Below are 20,206 nucleotides of genomic sequence, written 5' to 3'. Positions count from 1 at the left end.
AAACTAAACCGCCAGTAGATGACGGTAAGGGACAAGCGGCTGCGGTGTTAAGCGAGTCATTGAGTCATTTGTTCAAACGATTCGTTCAAACAGCTGATTCATCAAGAATAAAGTAGTCGTTCATGAATGGGTCATTGAATCTTTGACTCAACCGATTCGTTTAAAGCACTGAATCATTTAGTAATGAAAACATGGTTGACTGTGAGATGCGTTCTGTTTCTGCTGGGATCTTTGTTTTAAAATAGAACAAAAAGTCAATATTGCATCTAAAATGTAAGTGACTTAATATGAATTACTTGTTTATTGAACTGTCGAAATCAGTGTTACATTTTCAATCGTGATGGTATTCAGCACTTGGTTGTATGGTGTTGCTTCATGTTATAAATATAAAAACTAACTTACACATTTTAAATTTTTTAAGGCAGTATGCTAACCGAGTTTCTTTGTGTGAGCTGCAGTGAGGCCTATTTGTTTCATCGAGAGGCTGCGCGAGCCTAAACAGCACAAATCTTTAGCGTCAGTTATGAATTTGAATAGCGTCAGTACATTATGTAACAGGCTACTATCGATCATTATCATTGTATCATACATATTCAATTCATAATCGGTCATATCATTTAATGTTATTATGCAATTAGGGAATTAGGTTTATCTCAGTTGTGCCCCCCTGAAAAAAATGTAATGCCCGTCGGTGAATTTGTGTCTGGCGCCGGTGTTCCGTGTTAAAGAGACTCAGAAGTCACATTCAGTGAGAAGAGTGCGATGCAAAGTCATAATTTTGACCCCAAAGGGACGCCATAATCATCCGCCTTGTTGTGATTCTCGTTCCCACCGACTGCATTTCGTGGATGCAATCGCAGGATTCCCACTCTCGTTTTCCCCGTGTGCAACTTCAACTGCTTCCGTAACGGTAGCCTGCGCTGGTTTCACTTTAAAACTTGCGATAGCGTTTCACTCTCTGTAGCTTTCGCCATCGCCATCGTCGGGTTCAGCAGAGTTATGAGGTCTATAGAGAGATGCTTCCGGTGTAAAAGTGATATCTTTATGAAAGCTGTCGCGAGGAAGAGCTCTCCTGCACTGTGTCGATGCGATCGAGGCTATTGTTAAACGAGATGCAACGGTGTCGGTTGGTGTGACACACCTGGGATTGTTTCAGAAAAGACCGTATTTGTTCCTCACGTACATCACCGTGCCTGCAAGAGGAGAATTTTCGTTTTCTTTTTGCTGAATTAGTTAGAGGAGCCATTCTAGTGTTTGTTATTTCATGGGGATGTGTTCACGGCAAGAGAGGATTCAAAAAGACGTCGACATCGTAATTCAAAGGTGTAAGGCAGAGAAAGACTGCCTGTTTTCTGGTGAGTTTCCATTGTCTCTTATAAAGAGTACCGTCCTCCTTAAACAATATCCATAGATACACTCCAAATATACCAAACATAGGCTGACTGTCTCACTGCTGATTGATTTATGTCCTCGTTCATACCCCGTTATGTTTGAAAGCTGTAGCCTACGTGGGTCAGCGTACGAAATTTTAATGTTTCCTTGACATAGGTGTACTTACAAATTATGCAATAATCAACCACAACCGAGGGCCTACCAAAAACGTGATCTGCCATTATTACTACACATACTGCTCTTTGAATTAATACATTATAATACAGATATTAACATGCCGCTCAAGTGCTGGTTTGGGCGTTTTATGATGTGAATGATTTTCTAATAAGCCCTAGCATTTGTGTTAAGCATACAAATGACCGGCTCTGTTCTCCTCACACAGTTTGTGTACATATTTATCAGCTATCTGTTTATTTCTTGAATATCCATTGTCAGTGGACATCCCCTGTGGATGTTGCCATGGAAACTACTTGCTGAGGGGGACTTTTCAGGTCAGTTGTTGACAAACCGCAAGTTTGAGTGTCTTGCAGTTCAATATTGATTGTTTTTTTTTGTTTCAGACTTTAGATTCGCTGACTCCACCTTCACCTTCACCTATTCAAAGGGACCTAAGAGGTAAATAAGCATTTGATGGACTCTACTTTTACTTTATTTCTGACATAGAGAAAACAATACTGCTGATCAACAAGATGGCTAAACTATTTCGTACACAACGCTCTTGCTATACATTACACAGTAGCCTTGTGTGGTTTTATAGTGAAGCAGAGTAAAAAGTGTTTTTAACAGTATTTACAAGTATACAATTAAAGGGTTAGTTCACCCAAAAATGAAAATTCTCTCATCATTTACTCACCGTCATGTGACGTGTATGACTTAATTTTTCTGCAGAACACATTTGAAAAAATAAATACATTGAAAAATAATCTCAGCTCAGTAGGTCCTTAAAATGAAAGTGTATGGTAATCAGACCTTTGAAGCTCCAAAAATTACAGACAGTCAACATAAACGTCATCCAAACGACTACTATGGTTAAATTTATGTCTTCTAAAGCGAAACAGTTGCTTTTGGCTGAAAAAGCTAAATGTTTTAAGTATTTTTAACTGGAAACAATCGCTTTCGGTCAGCAGCTGTATGCGTGTGTGACTTCATCACGTTAGCATGTTCACGTGAGAACTGACGCATGTGCGACACACCCGGAAGAGTAGCTCTACTGAGTAGAAGGAACTATGTACATAAGCTTTGTAGGTTTTGGTTTAGATCTTTATATGTATCTGTTTGTTTACCCACAATGGTACATTTGTGTGCTTATGCTGGATGTCTCAACTGAAAGAAGAATGTAATATTACATATGTAATATGTCAACTCAAATTCATCAAGTAAATTCAGAACTTTGCGCTCTCTTGATGTGAACGCATAAACTGCTGTTGACCGGAAGCGATGGTTTATAGTTAAAAAGTACTTAAATATTGAACTTTTCCACACCAAAAGTGACCGTATCACATTAGAAGATGTTAATTTAACCGCTGTTGACTCTCTGTGATTTTTGGAGCTTCAAATATCTGATCACCATCCACTTGCATTTTAAGGACTTACTGAGCTGAGATATTTTTCAGTTTTTCTTCAAATGTGTTCTGGTGAAGAAAGAAAGTCATACACATCTGGTATATCATGAGAAATGATGAGAGAATTTTCATTTTTGGATGAACTATCCCTTTAAGTATTACTTAAGTAATCTATACAATTAAGCATACTTAATGCATTTTAGATTGATGATGAGCTGATTTGGATTGAAGAGGTTGTAGGTTTAGATTAATGGGTTTTCACTTTATACCTCATTAATGCAGGACGACTTGCAATGACTACACTGAAACTAAAAAAAAATAAAATCACTACCTGCCAAACACAACAATTATTTTTAAGGGTTTGATTGGATAAAAATAGATCCTTAAAGGGATAGTTCACCCAGAAATGAAAATTCTTCCATTCTGTGGAACACAAAAGATGTTGGACTGAAGGATTGTCACTATTCAATGTCATTGTACAGAAAAAAGATGCAATGAAAGTGAATGGTGACTGAGGCTAACATTCTTCCTAAAATCTTTGACATTTCCCATGGAAACAAGAAATTCATATAGGTTTAGAACAATGTGAGGGTGAGTAAATGATGACAGAACATTTTATTTTTGGGTAAACTGTCCTTTAAAGGTAACAATCTCAGGTGATCACTTTGTACAGCGTACAATTTTACATCTCTGTTGTGTCTGCACACTTCTCAATTATTTAGCCATGCTTTTGAAGTTCTGTGCACATTTTATCATCTTTATTAATACAATTACTACAGCCTGAGCCTTACTGAAATGATCAGTAGGTTGTATTTGCATTTCATTATTTACTCTAGCGTTACTATAATATACATTAGCTATGTTTACATCCAAGTTGCGAATTTTAATGTATGCAAAAATCCTTGAAATCGCAAAAACAATGCACGGATGTTCAAAAGAACAAAATTGTCACTTCCGGATAAATTGTGGCCACTATGAGTCTTTTATTATTAAAATACCCAGTTCAAGTTTGTATTTGACTTATTTACTATATAAACTCTTTGTAGAGACTGTTATTTCAGGATGACCAGAGCAACATTTCAGATGTGATGATTGGTCCACTGGTTAGTCCAGTTATGAAGTTATTCAGTCAATCTTGTATCCCTAATAAATTCAATAGGAGTTTATTCAGTAAATGTGTTTCCATCATAGTTTATGTGCAATTCTTCTTTTTAAATAAAAAATGTATCCACCTCAAGCGAGCGTATACATTTTTTTTTTCGCATCTTGGTGTTTCCATCCAACAGTTTTTAATGCGATATCCCAAAATGTGCATAAAAATACATGGATCATGGAAACCCAGCTATTAATGTATGTTTTTAATAACTTTTGTGATTAAGCAGGCAACATTTAGTTTGTCAGTTGCTTTGTTTTTCACATAGCAAGAATAAACATTGCAAACTAGACACATGAGGTTTCAGCTTGGAGCACCAAGATACTTTCTTTTGGAAAAGAACAAGTGAGAGGCTTTACAGTTTCACTTTGCCAAAAATGAAAACGCTGTGAATCTGGATTGCACCTCAGCTAGCTGTTGGAAGCTGAACACCATACATTTCTCACTCCATTATATTTCATACATCATAAAGACTATTAAAGGCCATATGCCACTGGGTTACAATGCAGTCATTTTATTTACATGTCACTCTCCAAGGCCACCATTTTGAGGCATTGTTGTGCAGTGCTTTACCTGGAAGAGGTGATGTTTTGACAAGCAAGTCCTTGATGTTTTCAGATGTAGTATAATGTTCACAAAGCAACTGATTTTTGAGATGTACTGTAGTTTGTGTTGTAGAATGTCATTTATAATACTTATTCAGTCTTAATGAAGTGATAATGTACTACAAGTAAAACTACATTAATGAAAAAAAGCTTAACTTTATAAAAAAATAAATTTGTCATTCTTAACTACTTGTAATCAAGAATCTGCTAGCAGAAGGCAATAGTACTGCAAATTGCATGCATAAGGTACAGTTAGTAGTAGTTTTTGTTTAGGTGAAGGCTTGATATCAAGTGGAAAGTTTCGTCTTACCCGGTCTTGTGTCTCTCACACACACACAATATTGTCTATTGAAAGGTAACATGAGAAGAACACCATTGCTCTTGTTCTTGAAAGGGCAGTCTTTCCATTCTGGCCACGTATTTACCACAAACAATTCACAATGCAAACAGATTATTTAGACCTCTCTACCAGATTGAGCTTGTGACAAACATAACATTTTCTTTGGTAAAATAGGCCTTGCAACCTCAGTTACCCATGAAGTTGGATGAGATACAAAACCGAAATTTTAGCTTGTGGTCATTTGGATGTGTTTTTTATAATAATAATTGTTTTTTATATATATATTATATATATCATTGTTTTTTATATTTATAATTTTTTATGCACATTCAATTGTATTATAGTACAGTAGAGCTTAATATATTAATTTGTTTTCTCCAGCTGCAGAACCTGATACATATTAGGTGTTCTGAATGAAAAATTGTGACTTCCTTGTCACCCTTAAACCTTGTTTAAACTGGCCAGCAAACGCCACTCTTGTTTTAGAGGAGGTGGTTTGCATTACAACCAGGAAATAAGATGGTCTTCTATGAAAAGTCATTGAACCTTGAGGAAGTAGCACATTTCCTATTTGTAGAGTTGCAAATCTGCGACATCTGTTTATTTAGTTGTTTACTGAGGGTTTCCTTGGATTCATGTAGACAAGGACTTCTTTTTTTAAACTACATTTTCTTATGTTTATCTTTTTTCACAGAAAAGGAGATTACCCAGATATTTGATATAACTAACTATTCAAAGACGGTTATTCACATGGAGATCACTTTTGTTAAGTTACCAAACTAGGTGTAGGATATTATAAGCACCGAAAAGAATAGACAAACACATAATCCCGGAGATGCAGTAGTTTCTCATAAATAATCCATCATGCCTGAGATCAACACAAATTATTTTTGAATTTCATCATGTTGGTATAACTGAATTAGCATAATTACCATGTGTGCTAAATTGTGACAAGCTCTAATTCAAACAAATGTTGTTGCATTAGATGTGGATGCTGGCAGACTGCTGGGAATAGAAAACTTTTAGTTGTTTGGCATACTGCATCAAAACACTGCAAGCTATTAATTCAGGAAATAGACGAGGAAATGCCGTTATTTCTTGACATCAGATTAATGGGGTAGAATTTGTATTAGGGTTGGGCGATGTCCCCTAAATTGGCAGTTGACGATGTTGACAGTAAAACATCGCGATGGATGATGATATCGTTGGGGGGTGGGGGTATATAATTTCATATAATTTTCAAAAATTATATGAAAAATTATAATTTCGTTATTTTACTAACCCAACTAATGACTCGTCGGCGCTTTATCAGTAGGTTGCACGACACGTGAAGCATTTTTATTTATTTTTTTTTAGCTTTCACTTAAGAAGAGTTATGCACTATTTATTTTAATATATGTCTTTACATAAATACTATTTTCCACTTAAAAACTATAATTTCGTTATTTTACTCATTGATGAGCAAAAGGTCGAGGCAGAAATGACCATGTACCTGCAGGAAATGGCCATTGATGGGGAAGAAGACCCGCTGACTTGGTGAAAACGAACGACAAAAGGTTTCCGTTCATGGCAAGATTAGCACGGAAATATCTGCGCATATGTGCTACCAGTACTCCATCAGAGCGGGTCTTCAGCACAGCGTGTAGTGTAGTTACTCCAATCCGCAGCTTATTAAAACCAGACAAAGTGAATATGTTGGTATTTCTGGCCAGAAACATCGAAATTTAAACATGGTCTATGGTGAAAGATATTAGACTTCTTTACGCATTTTTCGCCATCCGTTGCGGAGCTTCAATTTTGCATATTATTTTTTAAACGTTCATTTGTGTAGTTCATATGACCACTTTACAATATTTCAATAACATAATTTATTTTGTAGCCTGTGCTGAAGTTAATTGTGCTGCTAATTATAAGTGAAATGTTAATGCCGAGTTTCGGTCTGAGTGTTGTTCCCATTTTCTTGTTCTTTATTTGTTGTTCTTCTATGTTTTAATAAATGTGTGTTATTCATATTCACCTTGTTTCTTTCATTTGATTTGACATTATGGATTTATGGCCAAGGAAATTTTTCTTTAAAAGTACTAACCAGACAAAAGTTATTTGACGTTCGCTGGTCTGGGTTTATCTTAAACTGCCGCTTCAGTGTATACAAGAGTATGTGACAATGAGCAAGATTTTCTGAGACACTACAACTACTAATAATTAATTAATAAAGGCTATTTTCTTGTAGCCTACAACATAAAATATTTTAATCTAAATGTACAGTGTAAGACATGTAAAAAAAAAGACAAGAAGCTAACAATGTCAAGATCAATATTTGTGCAGCCTGCCTGACACGGTATTTTCACAGACTAACACGTCACGTCTCTGGCATATACCACAGTATTTAAAATAGCATATATGCATTAGTTATATTCTCAATTTAATTTACAGAGCAATCCCTGCAAAGTTTTTAGGTTAACTATAGAAGAGACTAGGATTAGTGAGTCATACTAGCAAGACTCGCAAAAGGGGGCGTGGCATCACGATGGTGGCTCTACATCGTGATGTTGGTCAGCCATCACGATGGACGATGCTATCGTCCATCGGCACAACCCTAATTTGTATGTGCTAGAAAGTGAAAGCATCAAAATCAGATCTAGTTTGGCAGGCTCCTGCTGCATTGGACTTTTTGGAGGGTTTTTCTACCAGTTTTAAATGCTACATAAACCACAGCATCTGTCAGTGTGTAGAGTGCACCGTTATGAACTAAGCCATATGTAAACTTTAGTAGGGCCATGCAGAACATTGAAATCAGATGTTGTGTAGAGCCTGTAGTTTAGTAGTGAAAATGCAATGAGTTGAAATAAATTATTTTCTTTGTGTGTATATGTATACAGTGCCTTGCAAAAGTATTCAGACCCATGAACCTATTCTCTCATATTACCTAAAAATGGTACACTAAAATGTCATTCTGATTGATATTTTATTTTAAAACACTGAAACTCAAAATAATTTATTGTAAGGTGACATTGTTTGTTTGTTGGGAAATATTTTTATGAAAAATAAAAAACTTAAATATCTTGCTTCCATAAGTATTCAACCCCCACACATTAATGTTTGCTTTAAGTCTTTTGGGGTACATATGTACCAGCTTTGCACAGTGATGAAGTGATTTTGGCCCATTCTTCTCGGCAGATTTTTTCCAGGTTGTTCAGGTTGGTTGGGTGACCCTTGTTGAATGCAATTTTCAAATAGTGCCACAGATTCTCAATAGGATTGAGATCAGGACTGGGCAACTGCAAGACATTTATCTTTTTGTTCTTGAGCCACTCCAATGTTGCTTTGGCCTTGTGCTTGGGATTATTGTCATGCTGAAAGGTGAATTTCCTCCCAAACTTCAGTTTTTTAGCAGACTGAAGCAGGTTCCCTTACAGTATTCAATTCTAACAAGATGCCCGTTCCCTGCTGATGAGAAGCATCCCCACAACATGATGCTGCCATCACCATACTTCACTATAGGGACGGTATGTCTTGAGGCATATGAAGTGTTAGGTTTGCGCCACACATAGCGCTTTGAGTTTTGGCCAAAAAGCTCAAGCTCGGTTTCATCTAACCACAAAACCTTCTCCCACATCGCAGCTGGGTCACTCACATGCTTTCTGGCAAACTCCAGACATGCTTTCAGATGACAATTTTTGAGTAACAGCTTCTTTCTTGCCACCCTCCCATACAGGCCAGAGTTATGCAGTGCTCTTGATATGGTTGACTGGTGCACCATTACTCCTCCCCCAGCCACTGAACTCTGTAGCTCTTCAAAGTGATTTTTGGCCTCTCTGTGGCTTCTGTGACAAGTCTCCTTTTTGTTAGAGTGCTGAGTTCTGAGGGAAGCCTGGGTTGTGTGGTGCAGCTACCACTTCCTGATTATTGATCCAACTGTGCTCACTAGGATATCCAAACATTTTCATATTATTCTGATAGCATTTTTATTACTTTATATCTAACTTCTGTGGAATGCTCTTTGGCCTTAATTTTCCTTCAGATTCACAGCCTACCAATGATCATTCAACAATGGGTTTTTTCATCCAGAAAATTTGATTGCAACTTTAATGATTCACATGTGGATGGCAAAAGTAATTGTGTCCTCGTTAGGGGAATTTCTTTCATCGATTTATTTTGACAGCTTCCACAGTACAGGGGTTGAATACTTATGCAAGCAAGGTATTTAAAAAATATATATTTCCCAACATAAATGCTTCCGAGAGGGATAAATGCTGACTGCGAACTTTGGACTGTGGCATGATTGTTGGTGCCAGAAACATAATCAAAACATACAGTGAGCGGCAGCTCTGTGGATGGAAACGCTTTGTTGACGAGCGTGGTCAACAGAAAATTGGCAGACTGGTTCGAACTGAAAAAGTCTACAGTAACTCGGATAACTGCTCTGTACAATTGCGGTGAGAAGAATCTGATCTCAGAATACTATTCTTGAGATGTGGGTTGGTGCTGATTGGAAGCATGAGGGGGACCTACACAATATTAGGCAGGCTGTTTTAATGTTGTGGCTGATCGGTGTGTGTGTGTATGTATGTATGTATGTATGTATAAAAATAAGGAAAATCATTCAGTTTTCCAAGATAATAGTACAATTGTATTAAAACAAAATGCATAAATGAGGTCACCTCTTTATGCAACCAACGAGAAGCTAACAGGCCACTCTTCAATGTTTTTTTTGTTATCTTTCTTAATGCATCTCCATTTTTGAAGTGTATTTAATATCATGCTGAGCCCTGATTTCATCACATTGTATGTCCAGTTAGCTCACAGTACAGAATGACTGTTATGACCTCCATGCAAACCACAAGGAAAAGCTTTCTCTGTGTGGCAGGAAATTGAAAAGCAACTATAGATTCACTGAATAGACCTGCCTGGAGGGGTTTCCTCTCCTATCTTGAGTCATCCACTTGCAGTGATTGTCTTTAGCTGATGTAAGTCCATGGATAGCTCATGGCAAATGTTGTTTTGTTTCAGTCTTTGGATTACATGTTCCAGGTGCACACACTTTTGTCTTGGCATGTAACCCTGTTTGTCAGCAATTTGTAATGCTCTGCTTTCAATGATTATCCCAGCATAAAATCAACCTGGACATTAAATATCAGATACATGTATAATTAACTTGTCATTAATGACTTGGAGACATTTTTGATTGTTACTTGAAAATCTGTAAAGCTGACTTTCTGGTGTCTGTGAGAAATTCTTAATTTCTTACCTTTTAGGGGATATTTCTACCTGATCTGGTCCTTAAAATTGACTTTCATTTGTGTAAACTAATGTATTCAGGTTGATTTGGTGATGTTAAATAATATTTTTGACTCGAACCAGAAACCAGTTAATTTAGATGTTACCACAAGAAACACATATTTTAGTTTTCAATTGTATACGCCATAGTAGCGTATACAATTTTGGCACTAGAACTGGATGCTGGGCAGAAAATGCGAATTAGAATTGTTTTGCACAGATGCATTTTTGTGATACTGAATAAATTTGTATGATAGCGTATGATGCGCATGTACTAACCTGAGCCATAAACACATCAACCTAAAGTTGAAGTGTTGTTAAAAAGTTTGTTTGACCAATAGAAGACTGGGTAGTGTTCGGAAACCTGTTTGAAAACATTGTTTTCTTTTTGAAATTCTGTCGGTGATGGAGAAATTACATATTACAGCTTTAACATATTTTTGAAGAGTCATTGTTATATAGCAGGTGTTTGGAAACCTTAAGAGAAACATGTTGAAGTAACCGGAAAAAAGTAGTTTCATACCACAAGTCATTTTTAGACATAACCAGGTGTCATTGTAAATAATGCTCTCTCTTAGTGCAGCCATCCTGTGTGAGATCTCAGGAGGGGTTTCACTTCCACTAAATGAATCTCTATTGTGTGTGTAGTCATCACATACAGTGTTTACATCACTCTGTGTCAGTTGTAGTCACAGTCTACATTCAGTACATTGTAAAAAGTGGTAACCTGCAATTGTTACCTTAAAGCTACACTATGTAAGATTTCTTTGTTAGAAATGAACAAAATGTAATTAATGATTAAGTACACCAACAATCTGTCTTCTAAACCATATACAGTATTTGCCTTACTCCAATTCACTATGGTAAGCCTATAATAATTATTTATATTTTAGAGCTGCCAGGATGGATTTGTTGGGAAATTGCATACTTCCGTCAGTCGTCCGTGCATGTTTACATCATGTCTGTAAATAAAGAAAAGAAGGTCTGGAGCTACTACAGCTCGTGTATGTGTGTGATGATAGTAGTTTGAAGCAGAAAGCTTGTAGCCACAACAAAAGAACCATTTGAATGGATCATTCAAACAGGCAACCCTCAGGGGAATCACCCGTTTTGAAATTCAGAAACCTCGAACAGAGAAGAGTCTTCAAGCAAAAAGGAAAAGTGATAGAGCTCGTAATAAAACATGAAACATCGGATTGGCAGGGCCAAAAATTAATTACTGAAAATGGGAAGGGGGTTTACACACAAACTTGTACCGCTGAAACATCCTAAAGTTTCAATAATTACAAAATGATATGATCTGTTCACTGGATATGTGCATTGTTACTGAAAATGTTTTTTCTGTTGGTCCAAACAATGCAAGTGAATGTGATCAGACCTTTGTAGCTCCAAAAATCATATAAAGGAAACATAAAAGTAATCCATATGACTGGTTAAATATTTTTGTGAATGTACAGTGGATATAAATAGTCTACACCTGTTAAAACAGCAGGTTTTTGTGATGTAAAAAATGAAACTAAGCTAAATCGTATCAGAATTTTTGCACCTTTAATGTGCAAAAGAACCTATGTAATGCCACTGAAAACCAAAGTGACACATTTCAAATAAAAACCTTAGAATAACTTAACCGCATAAGTGTGCATACCCTTTCATAATTGGGTATGTGGCTGTGTTCAGAATCAACCAATCATCAAGCTCATGTGAAATAGTACACACCTGTCTTCACCTGAAGTGACTCTGATTAACTCCAAATAAATCTAAGCTGTTCTTGTAGGAATTTTCTGACATCTTATTGGTTGCATGCTACTACAAGAGCCATGGGCCACAAAGAGCTTACAAAGCATCATCGGGATCTCATTGTTGAAAGGTATCGCTCAGGTGAGGGCTACAACAAAATTTCCAAGGCATTAGATATACCATGGAACACAGTGAAGACAGTCATCGACAAGTGGTGAAAGCATGGCACAACAGTGACATTATCAAGAACAGGACGTTTCTTCAAAATTGATGAGATGACAAAAGAAAACTGGTCATGGAGGCTGTCAAGAGGCCTATAGCAACAAGGAGATGCATCACTTTCTGGCAAGTACTGGTTGCTCCCTACATGTGACATGTGGCAAAAACCTATTTCCAGTCTCCTTAAACCATGTGGAAAAATGTGTTATGGTCTGACGAGACCAAGATTGAACCTTTTGCCCAAAATTGTAAAAGTTATGTTTGGCGCAAAATCAACACAGCACATCAGCAAAAGAACACCATACCCACGATGAAGCATGGTGTTGGTAGCATCATGCTTTGGGGCTGTTTTTCTTCAGCTGGAACTGGAGCTTTAGTGAAGGTGGAGAGAATCATGTATCGCACCATGTACCAATCAGTTTTGGCACAGAACCTTCTGGCATCTGCTAGACAGCTGAAAGTGAAGAGATCTTTCACTTTTCAGCATGAAAATGATCCAAAGCACACATCCAAATCAACAAAAGAATGGCTTCAGCAAAAAAAGATTAATGTTTTGGAATGGCCCAGCCAGAGCCCAGACCTGAATACTGTAGAAAACTGTGGGGGGACCTGAGGAGGGCTGTACACAGGAGTTGCCCTAGCAATATGACGGATCTGAAACATTTTTGCAAAGAAGAGAGGGAAAATATTCCCAAGTCAAGATGTGCCAAGCTAATAGACTCTTATCCAAACAGACTGAGTGCTTTAATAAAATAAAAGGGTGCTTCTACTAAGTATTAGTTTAGGGATGTGCACACTTATGCAGTTAGGTTATTCTAAGTTTTTTTTTTCTTTATGTACACTCGACGACTGTTATTTGCCCATAAAAAGACATACAAGCTGGAAGAGGGAGCGCCTGCAGGAGAGAGAGATGCCAGTTTACTGCTTCTTTCGCTCTTCATTCACTGCAATTTTTTATTTCATGCAGAATGTATTAAATAACTTTTTGACAGATCATTACATAATACAGATACATTTTATAATGTACTTCTTTATGTATATTTTATACAGAATTTTGGCATTAAGATGAAGAATACTTTATTTACTAAATAATTCACTGAGGTGATATTATTTTAACTCAGGAGACTGCACACAGTGGAAATTATAATTCTGTAGATGATTAAAATATTTGGTTATAACATGTAGGTTATGATAACTTTGGTGCTGTTTATGGTCGGATGAGAAATGCTACTCAGCTTGTATTGGAGTTTAAAGATATGAAAGTATAACAAATAAATACAATAATGTACATTTTGATAAAATTTGTTTACTCTTTATATTAACATGTATATTAAAAATGACAAACAGAATGACATTTATTGTATTAATATATCAATTAATAAGAATAACAAGTAAGGCCCAAGTATTTTAAAAGATCATATGTGACATTGTTTTGGCTTCGTTCTGTGTATAGGGATTAATGGATAGGAGGAGGTGATAACAGGCTTGACGATATAAATAATAGTTTAATGAAGAACTAAACAAAAAGACAAACGCACAAATGTGTCGGACAGCTGTCCGCAAATCTCTCTCTCTCGCACTGCAGCTTCCAGTCGGCCTTTATCCCTCTCTGAGGCTTGATTAGCCTGATTAGGGGCCGGGTGTGCGGAATCACGACCCGGCCCCACACTTCACCCTGTCACATTCCTCCCTCGTTCTCTCAGGCTGGGTAGCCCCCGGCATGATGTACACCCGCCCCCCCCTTTCCCTGGGGAGGTGCCATCTGCCGGCAGGTCATTCCCGTCTACCTGGATGAGGGAGGGAACAAGTGGAGGGAAACAAAAAAAAAATGTGGCACCTAAACTCCGTAATGGCCAAATTAACAAAACATTTTAAAAAGAGAGGGAAAGGCCAACATGGAGCGGCTATGGAAGAGAGAGAAAAAAAACACCGGTTCTCAGATACGCCGTAGCTTGGTCTTCGGCCACTCCTCCACCCTCTAATGGATGACAGCCACGCCTCCCCTGACGGATTGGAGGCAGACCTCCGGCCCCTGGTAGATGGAATGCCCACCACATTTTTTATGGATGGTAGGGGTCTCCCCTGCCCCTGGCAGCGGTAACCGCTCCAGGCGGTTGGTTGGGAGCCCCTCCTCCCCTCGCGGTTGGCGGCCGTTCCTCCGCTTCCAGGCGGCCGGGCTCCCCCATGCTCCGGCAGATGGCCGCGGCTGCTCCGTTGGGGTGGATAGTAGTGAGAACTCTTCTACGGTGCATCCCTCCTCCTTCCCGGGTTTCGCCACCAGTGTAAAGGGATTAATGGAAAGGAGGAGGTGAGAACCGGCTTGATGATATAAATAATATTTTAATTATAAACTTAAACAAAAAGAAAAACACACAAACGTGTCGGACATCTGTCTGTAAATCTCTCTCTCTCTCTCTCTCTCTCTCTCTCTCTTGCACTGCAGCTTCCAGTCTGACTTTATCCCTCTGAGGCTTGATTAGCCTGATTAGGGGCCGGGTGTGCGGAATCACGACCCGGGCCCGACCTCCGCCTTGTCACATTCAGCGTCTGAATTCACTCACTCATTTCGTTCTCTCACTGCTGAGATATAGTGCACTCACTGCCATAGGAAATAGTGAATGATAAAACAATTTCGGACACAGCTACAGTTTAGCTTTAAGGAGCCTATATGACCTAACCCGTATAAAATTGTTTTTGTTGTACAAAAACATATCAAATGTTAAATAATATTTTAACTTGCATAAATCCAGTGAATTTAGAATACCATATACATATTTAGATTACCATTTTTTTTTCTCAGTAGGCAAGTTTATATAGCACATTTCATACGCAATGTCAATTGAATATTCAATATTCAATATGTCAATATTACATATAAATGATAAAGAAAATACTAGATAAAATCAATTTTAAAACCAATTTGTAGATTATTTGCTTTGTTTTTATATGGTAATTATTAGGTCATTCCTGAATATACTGTATAATCTCACATTGCACAATGGAGCAAAAAACAACCACATGGAGGTCTCCTAGATGCTCTTGTGCTTTTCACTGTAGCCAGTTGAGCCTATGGTACTGTGGTAATTAAAATTACTTTGGCTGTTTCAGGTTAATAACTATAAGGCTTTTTAGCAAGCCAAACAATCTCCACAATAATTCAAGTTACTTTGCAGTAGATGGTGTCCTGTTTTGCACACTTTTTTTTTTTTTGCCACCCTTATTTACTTGATTGCATTAAATGGAGACCACATGTTCCTTAATTACCACATGAGTGTTTTGACTAGCTGTTTTCAGGACATTTGGGCAGCACCCTGAAAGTCTCCTACTCCTCTGTAAAGCTTGTGCACAAAATCCCTTTTGCTACTCAGCATTTGTATATTCCATCCACGCATTTCTGTCAGGTACATTGTGTAACTGTGAGAGGATTTTCATTTAATAGGGCCTTTTATTTTTCATGGGCTTGCTGCTATGTCAATACTAGACAGTTTCGTTTTCTGTGTTCATGCCATTGTACTGCAGCAAAACATTATGTTTTAAAGCTGATCAGTTGTATTCGTTTATTCATATGAAATTATTAGAACAATTTAAAATGTAATCTATTGTAGATGTGGAGACCGCTGTGAGCGATGGACAGGCAAATATTTAATGAAAAAGTGTTAGGTCACACATCATTGATTTCAGTTAATTACAGCATTGATGACAATACTGCTGAGTCAGGTACAATAAACAAAATTCCATTACACAGATTGAAACAGGTGCAAAGAATAAATCCAGTAATGGTCAGTCACAATATGAAATTCCTGATCAAACTGTTGTTGCACACATTAATTAGGAGTGATTTGTGTTATCCTCCATTGTTTTTTGTCAGGTACTATGCTATACTGTAGAGAGACAGGATAATCTATTGTATATGTATCCAGTCTAATGTTAATATTTGTGTTTATTTTTTCTTTCAGAGTGTCCTATTCTGTTCACGTCTCCGATGATTATCCAGGTATTGCACAAACGAATGGAATGGAATGGAGTTTGAGGGATGGGATGGGATGGGATGGGATGGAATGGATGGATAAGGCATATGGATGCCACCAATATCTCACCACTCCTCATAACTGAACCATCTACATTGCTCAGGGATATAAAGAGTGACATTCCATGTACAATAAAGACCCATTGTTTTGTTTTAAGAATGTAATTTGATCTGTGAACTAACTGGCCTTATTGGACCGATGATACAGGGTGTGCCATGTAAAATGGCAGCTGATACTACTTGTACTAAGATGATACTAATACACCTGAACTGCATTACTCTGATTCAGTGCAGGAAGTGCTGTACCACTGTAGCTTTATACTCAAAGCAGCTGATTTGGAACGCTCTACATTGCCAGCAACCCTGTGGGCCATACAAATAGCTTTCTTCACAGTAGACTTGACTCTAAATTTATTTAAATAAAGGCAATGCAAGAGAAACTATTTAAAACTAGTAAGCATGAAAAACATTACACTAGGTAAAAAGCCCAGCTCAGTGTATGCGTTAACTGCCTTTTCTGTGAAGGATAAATGCGATGCTGCTCTAGAATTTGGCCAAAATGTTGTATCTTTGGGGGCAGCATTATGTTGCCTACAGTAACTTTCTGAACAGCCTTCACTTTGGGAGGGGCAAAATGCATAAAAATTTGAAATTTGCTTGGCAAAGATTTAGACATCATTGCCAAAGATTGCCATGGGCTATGTTATCCTGAAAATAGTGGATTGCCCAGAAACCATAGAAATAGAACATATCGTATTTTGCTCAAGAATTTCTATTTATCATTTATACATAAACTGGATTCTCAGGATTTTGGATGCCACTTAGAATATGAGACGGATAAATGACTAAACTTTGTTCTTTTTAAGGTTGCTGTTCTAGAATATTCCCTTTGTTCATAGCTCCTGTTTATCATTGTCATTTCAGATAACACTTATGTGTCTAACTCTGAAAACGATGATGAAGTGTTAGTCACTAGGGATCCAATACCAGTGATTTTCCACAGAATTTCGACAGGTAAGAACCTTTGTCCTCTAATTGTAAATCATACAAGGAATGCAGATACAGAAAACTAGTGAACCATCTGAATAATCTTATATTTTAAAGTCATGCGTAAAGGGTAAAAAAACCATGAACGTTTCAATTACTTGACAGTAAAATTTCCATTTTCACCTCTGGTCAAGCTCTGGTGGAGTATTTTTGCTCCAACCCTGAACCCCAGCACCACTGATTTCAACACTTACCAGTACATTAAACTAGAATGTCATGAATACAATTTTAGTTAATTACTTAGTTTGAGCTTTGTTGTCATTTAACCTTATGCAGATGCAATACAAGCGAGATACTGTTTCTCGCGGACCACTGTGCATTCATACAACTGAAATTTACACAATAGAAACCCTAAATACTCTTAGGTTCACATTATCCACACTATAGACAGTATCAATTTACACTATTCACATTGGAACAATGAAACAATGAAAACATTTGAGGTTTCATTATTGCAGTTTTTCTGTATTTTAGCCTGTAAGACCTTATGCAAGTCATTCTTTGTTTTGGAGCTCTTGAATTACACTGGATATATTTGAAATAAATTGTAGTGCATTTCTTCTCCTATTTTTAGGATAGACCAAATCATATGTGCCAAAACTATGTGGCAGAATAGCAACAGCCTTGACTAATTTACTCCAGCAGTTAGTTAAACACGCATTAGATGCTTATCACACATAATATTTTTCTAGTCCACACATGGTACATGCACGGTACAGTGCATTATAACTAATGAGTATGTGTTCACAGCTGCTGATGGGTCTTGGATGTGCACAGCTTGTCAGTTTGAAATGTTTTCTGACTCAGCATAAACAGTGCTCCATTATTAGGTGTTGAAAAATTAAAGGTAAACCTCATGGTGCAGACCTCACTGTAATGTGGCAGTGTGTTATACTAGCCCAAGGCTAGTTTTATCGCGAGAATTATAGCTGTCCGGATTTTTAAAAAAAACAAAACGGCCCAGGTGAGTGATTTCAATTGGTGCCTGTAAGATCCAAGTTACACCAGGGCTATTCAGTTTGCAGCCTGTGGGAAATTCGTATCTGGCCCTCTGTCTGTTTTTAATAAAATCACCTCACTCAGTGGTGAGTTTGACAACACTCAACAGCACGTGCAACAGCATTCAGAATCAGTGTTTATCAGTTAGCGCACAGATCGCAGAAACATGCGGAGTGCGCATGTTTACGTTTTTCTAGCCATAGTTCAGTCATACTGCTTTCCAGAACATGAAATTTCACAGTTAAGGTAAACATGTTTGATCGCTTCTTATTCAATCAAACGTACAGTGCATCCGGAAAGCAATCCAGATGCACCGATTGCAATTTTCTTGTGTGACCTGCCGATACCGATTTTTTTCCGATTACGATTTTCTTACTAAGAACTATTATTGACTGCATATACAAACAAAATCTACCTTTCTTCAATGCTAAATTTTATATTCATAATAAAATAAATGATTAAACATTACAATGTCCCCCAAACTGCACTAAGTTTACAGGAACTTCTCTCACTTAAATAACTCTCAAAATAGAGTGCTCTGTGACTGGAAAGAGGTAGAAATAACAATTAACTGCAAATGAGTTGCTTTATATAACAATGTCATTTTCCACTATTTTTATAAATGGACCCTTTTCTCTTTATTATTCGTCTAACAAAACAATTCCAAAGATTACAAGCCTATGAACAAAACTGACGTGTCCAATACGCTCAAGATTGCCATTACGCTTACGTTAGATGTCCAAATATATGTTGTAAAACTGATTGCTGCTTCGGGATCGGCTTGTAACCATACCTGTCAACACTCCCGGTTATCCCAGGAGTCTCCCGTATTTCTCCCGGGAAACTCCCGTAATTTGTATGGCTCAAACCTCGTTATATAAATAATCACATCAGTATATTATTCCAAGGTTGTCCAATTGTCAGATCTTGTATGAAACGCATCCTACTCACACAATCGACACATAGAAATTTCTAATAATTTGCAACCTGGCAACCAAAACTCAGCTGCTCTGTTGGTATCTTCGCAGGCAGTAGACGCGGGAAGTTGAATCAAGCATCACTGGTAGATGGGAGGAGAAGACTCATATATTTTATATATATATATATATATATATATATTACACACACACACACACACACACATGTAAATTTAACAACAGCTGGATGGAAGAATTTAATTTCATATCCCGAATCCATATCAACAATACCTTTTGCAATGTGTGTCGCACTGATTTTAATATCGGACAGATAGAAGAGGCTGCTGACTTGTGGCTGGCTCTGAGTTCTGGCTAGATTTAGCCGCTTTCCCTTTTTTAGCTTCTTTTTTAAATGAGCATTTTCAGCTGGGTGATGGTGTTTTAAGTGTCTAAAGTAGGTTTGTTTTTCTGAATGTTATTTTGGTGGTTCCCTACGTAGTTTACTTTAGCCTTACAATCATTACAAATTGCAAACTTTATGTATTCTTCACAGTGATGAGCTTCCACGCCAATGATGTTTACATGCGGCTGTGACGTTATTGCCTGCGCCGCTGGCAACAAAACGGACCGGCTTGGAATCGGAAAGACGTGAGGCTGACCGGCCGGTCACCGGTCCGGGCCGAGCATGCGGAAAATCAGCTGATTCCGGTCCCTGGCCGGTCGATCGGTGCATCTCTAGCTGTAACATAACAAAATGTGGAAAAAGTGAAGCGCTGTCAATACTTTCCGGATGCACTGTATGTATTGCTTAGCTGCAGGGCGGAGCATAGTCAAATCTACAGACGTAAAAATGTATAATCATATGTGTTACAGAAGTGTTGTCAGTCCATATACTCTCTTATTAAACAAACAAAAAAAATTTAATGTTGAA

At 37.6% G+C, this 20,206-nt stretch overlaps 1 protein-coding gene across 2 annotated transcripts in view; it reads left to right on the top strand.

Moving 5' to 3' along the window:
• Positions 1–856: 856 nt before the first annotated feature.
• LOC127639559 (protein mono-ADP-ribosyltransferase PARP8-like) overlaps positions 857–20,206 on the top strand; it is a 49,529-nt gene continuing 30,179 nt past the window's right edge. The window contains exons 1-5 of one of the 2 annotated variants that reach the window (XM_052121641.1): positions 1,254–1,355; positions 1,828–1,883; positions 1,953–2,007; positions 16,242–16,279; positions 17,237–17,326. In XM_052121641.1, the coding sequence (XP_051977601.1) occupies positions 1,844–1,883; positions 1,953–2,007; positions 16,242–16,279; positions 17,237–17,326 (223 nt within the window). In that variant the 5' untranslated portion in view covers positions 1,254–1,355; positions 1,828–1,843. Of the gene's footprint in view, positions 1,356–1,827; positions 1,884–1,952; positions 2,008–16,241; positions 16,280–17,236; positions 17,327–20,206 lie in introns of both variants that reach the window. The other variant, XM_052121633.1, reaches the window with a different exon arrangement.

The sequence above is a fragment of the Xyrauchen texanus genome, chromosome 4, assembly GCF_025860055.1.
Source record: "Xyrauchen texanus isolate HMW12.3.18 chromosome 4, RBS_HiC_50CHRs, whole genome shotgun sequence".
Lineage (NCBI taxonomy): Eukaryota > Metazoa > Chordata > Actinopteri > Cypriniformes > Catostomidae > Xyrauchen > Xyrauchen texanus.
The sequence above is the reverse complement of the archived record's forward strand: the minus strand, read 5'-3'. Positions and strand labels throughout refer to the sequence as shown.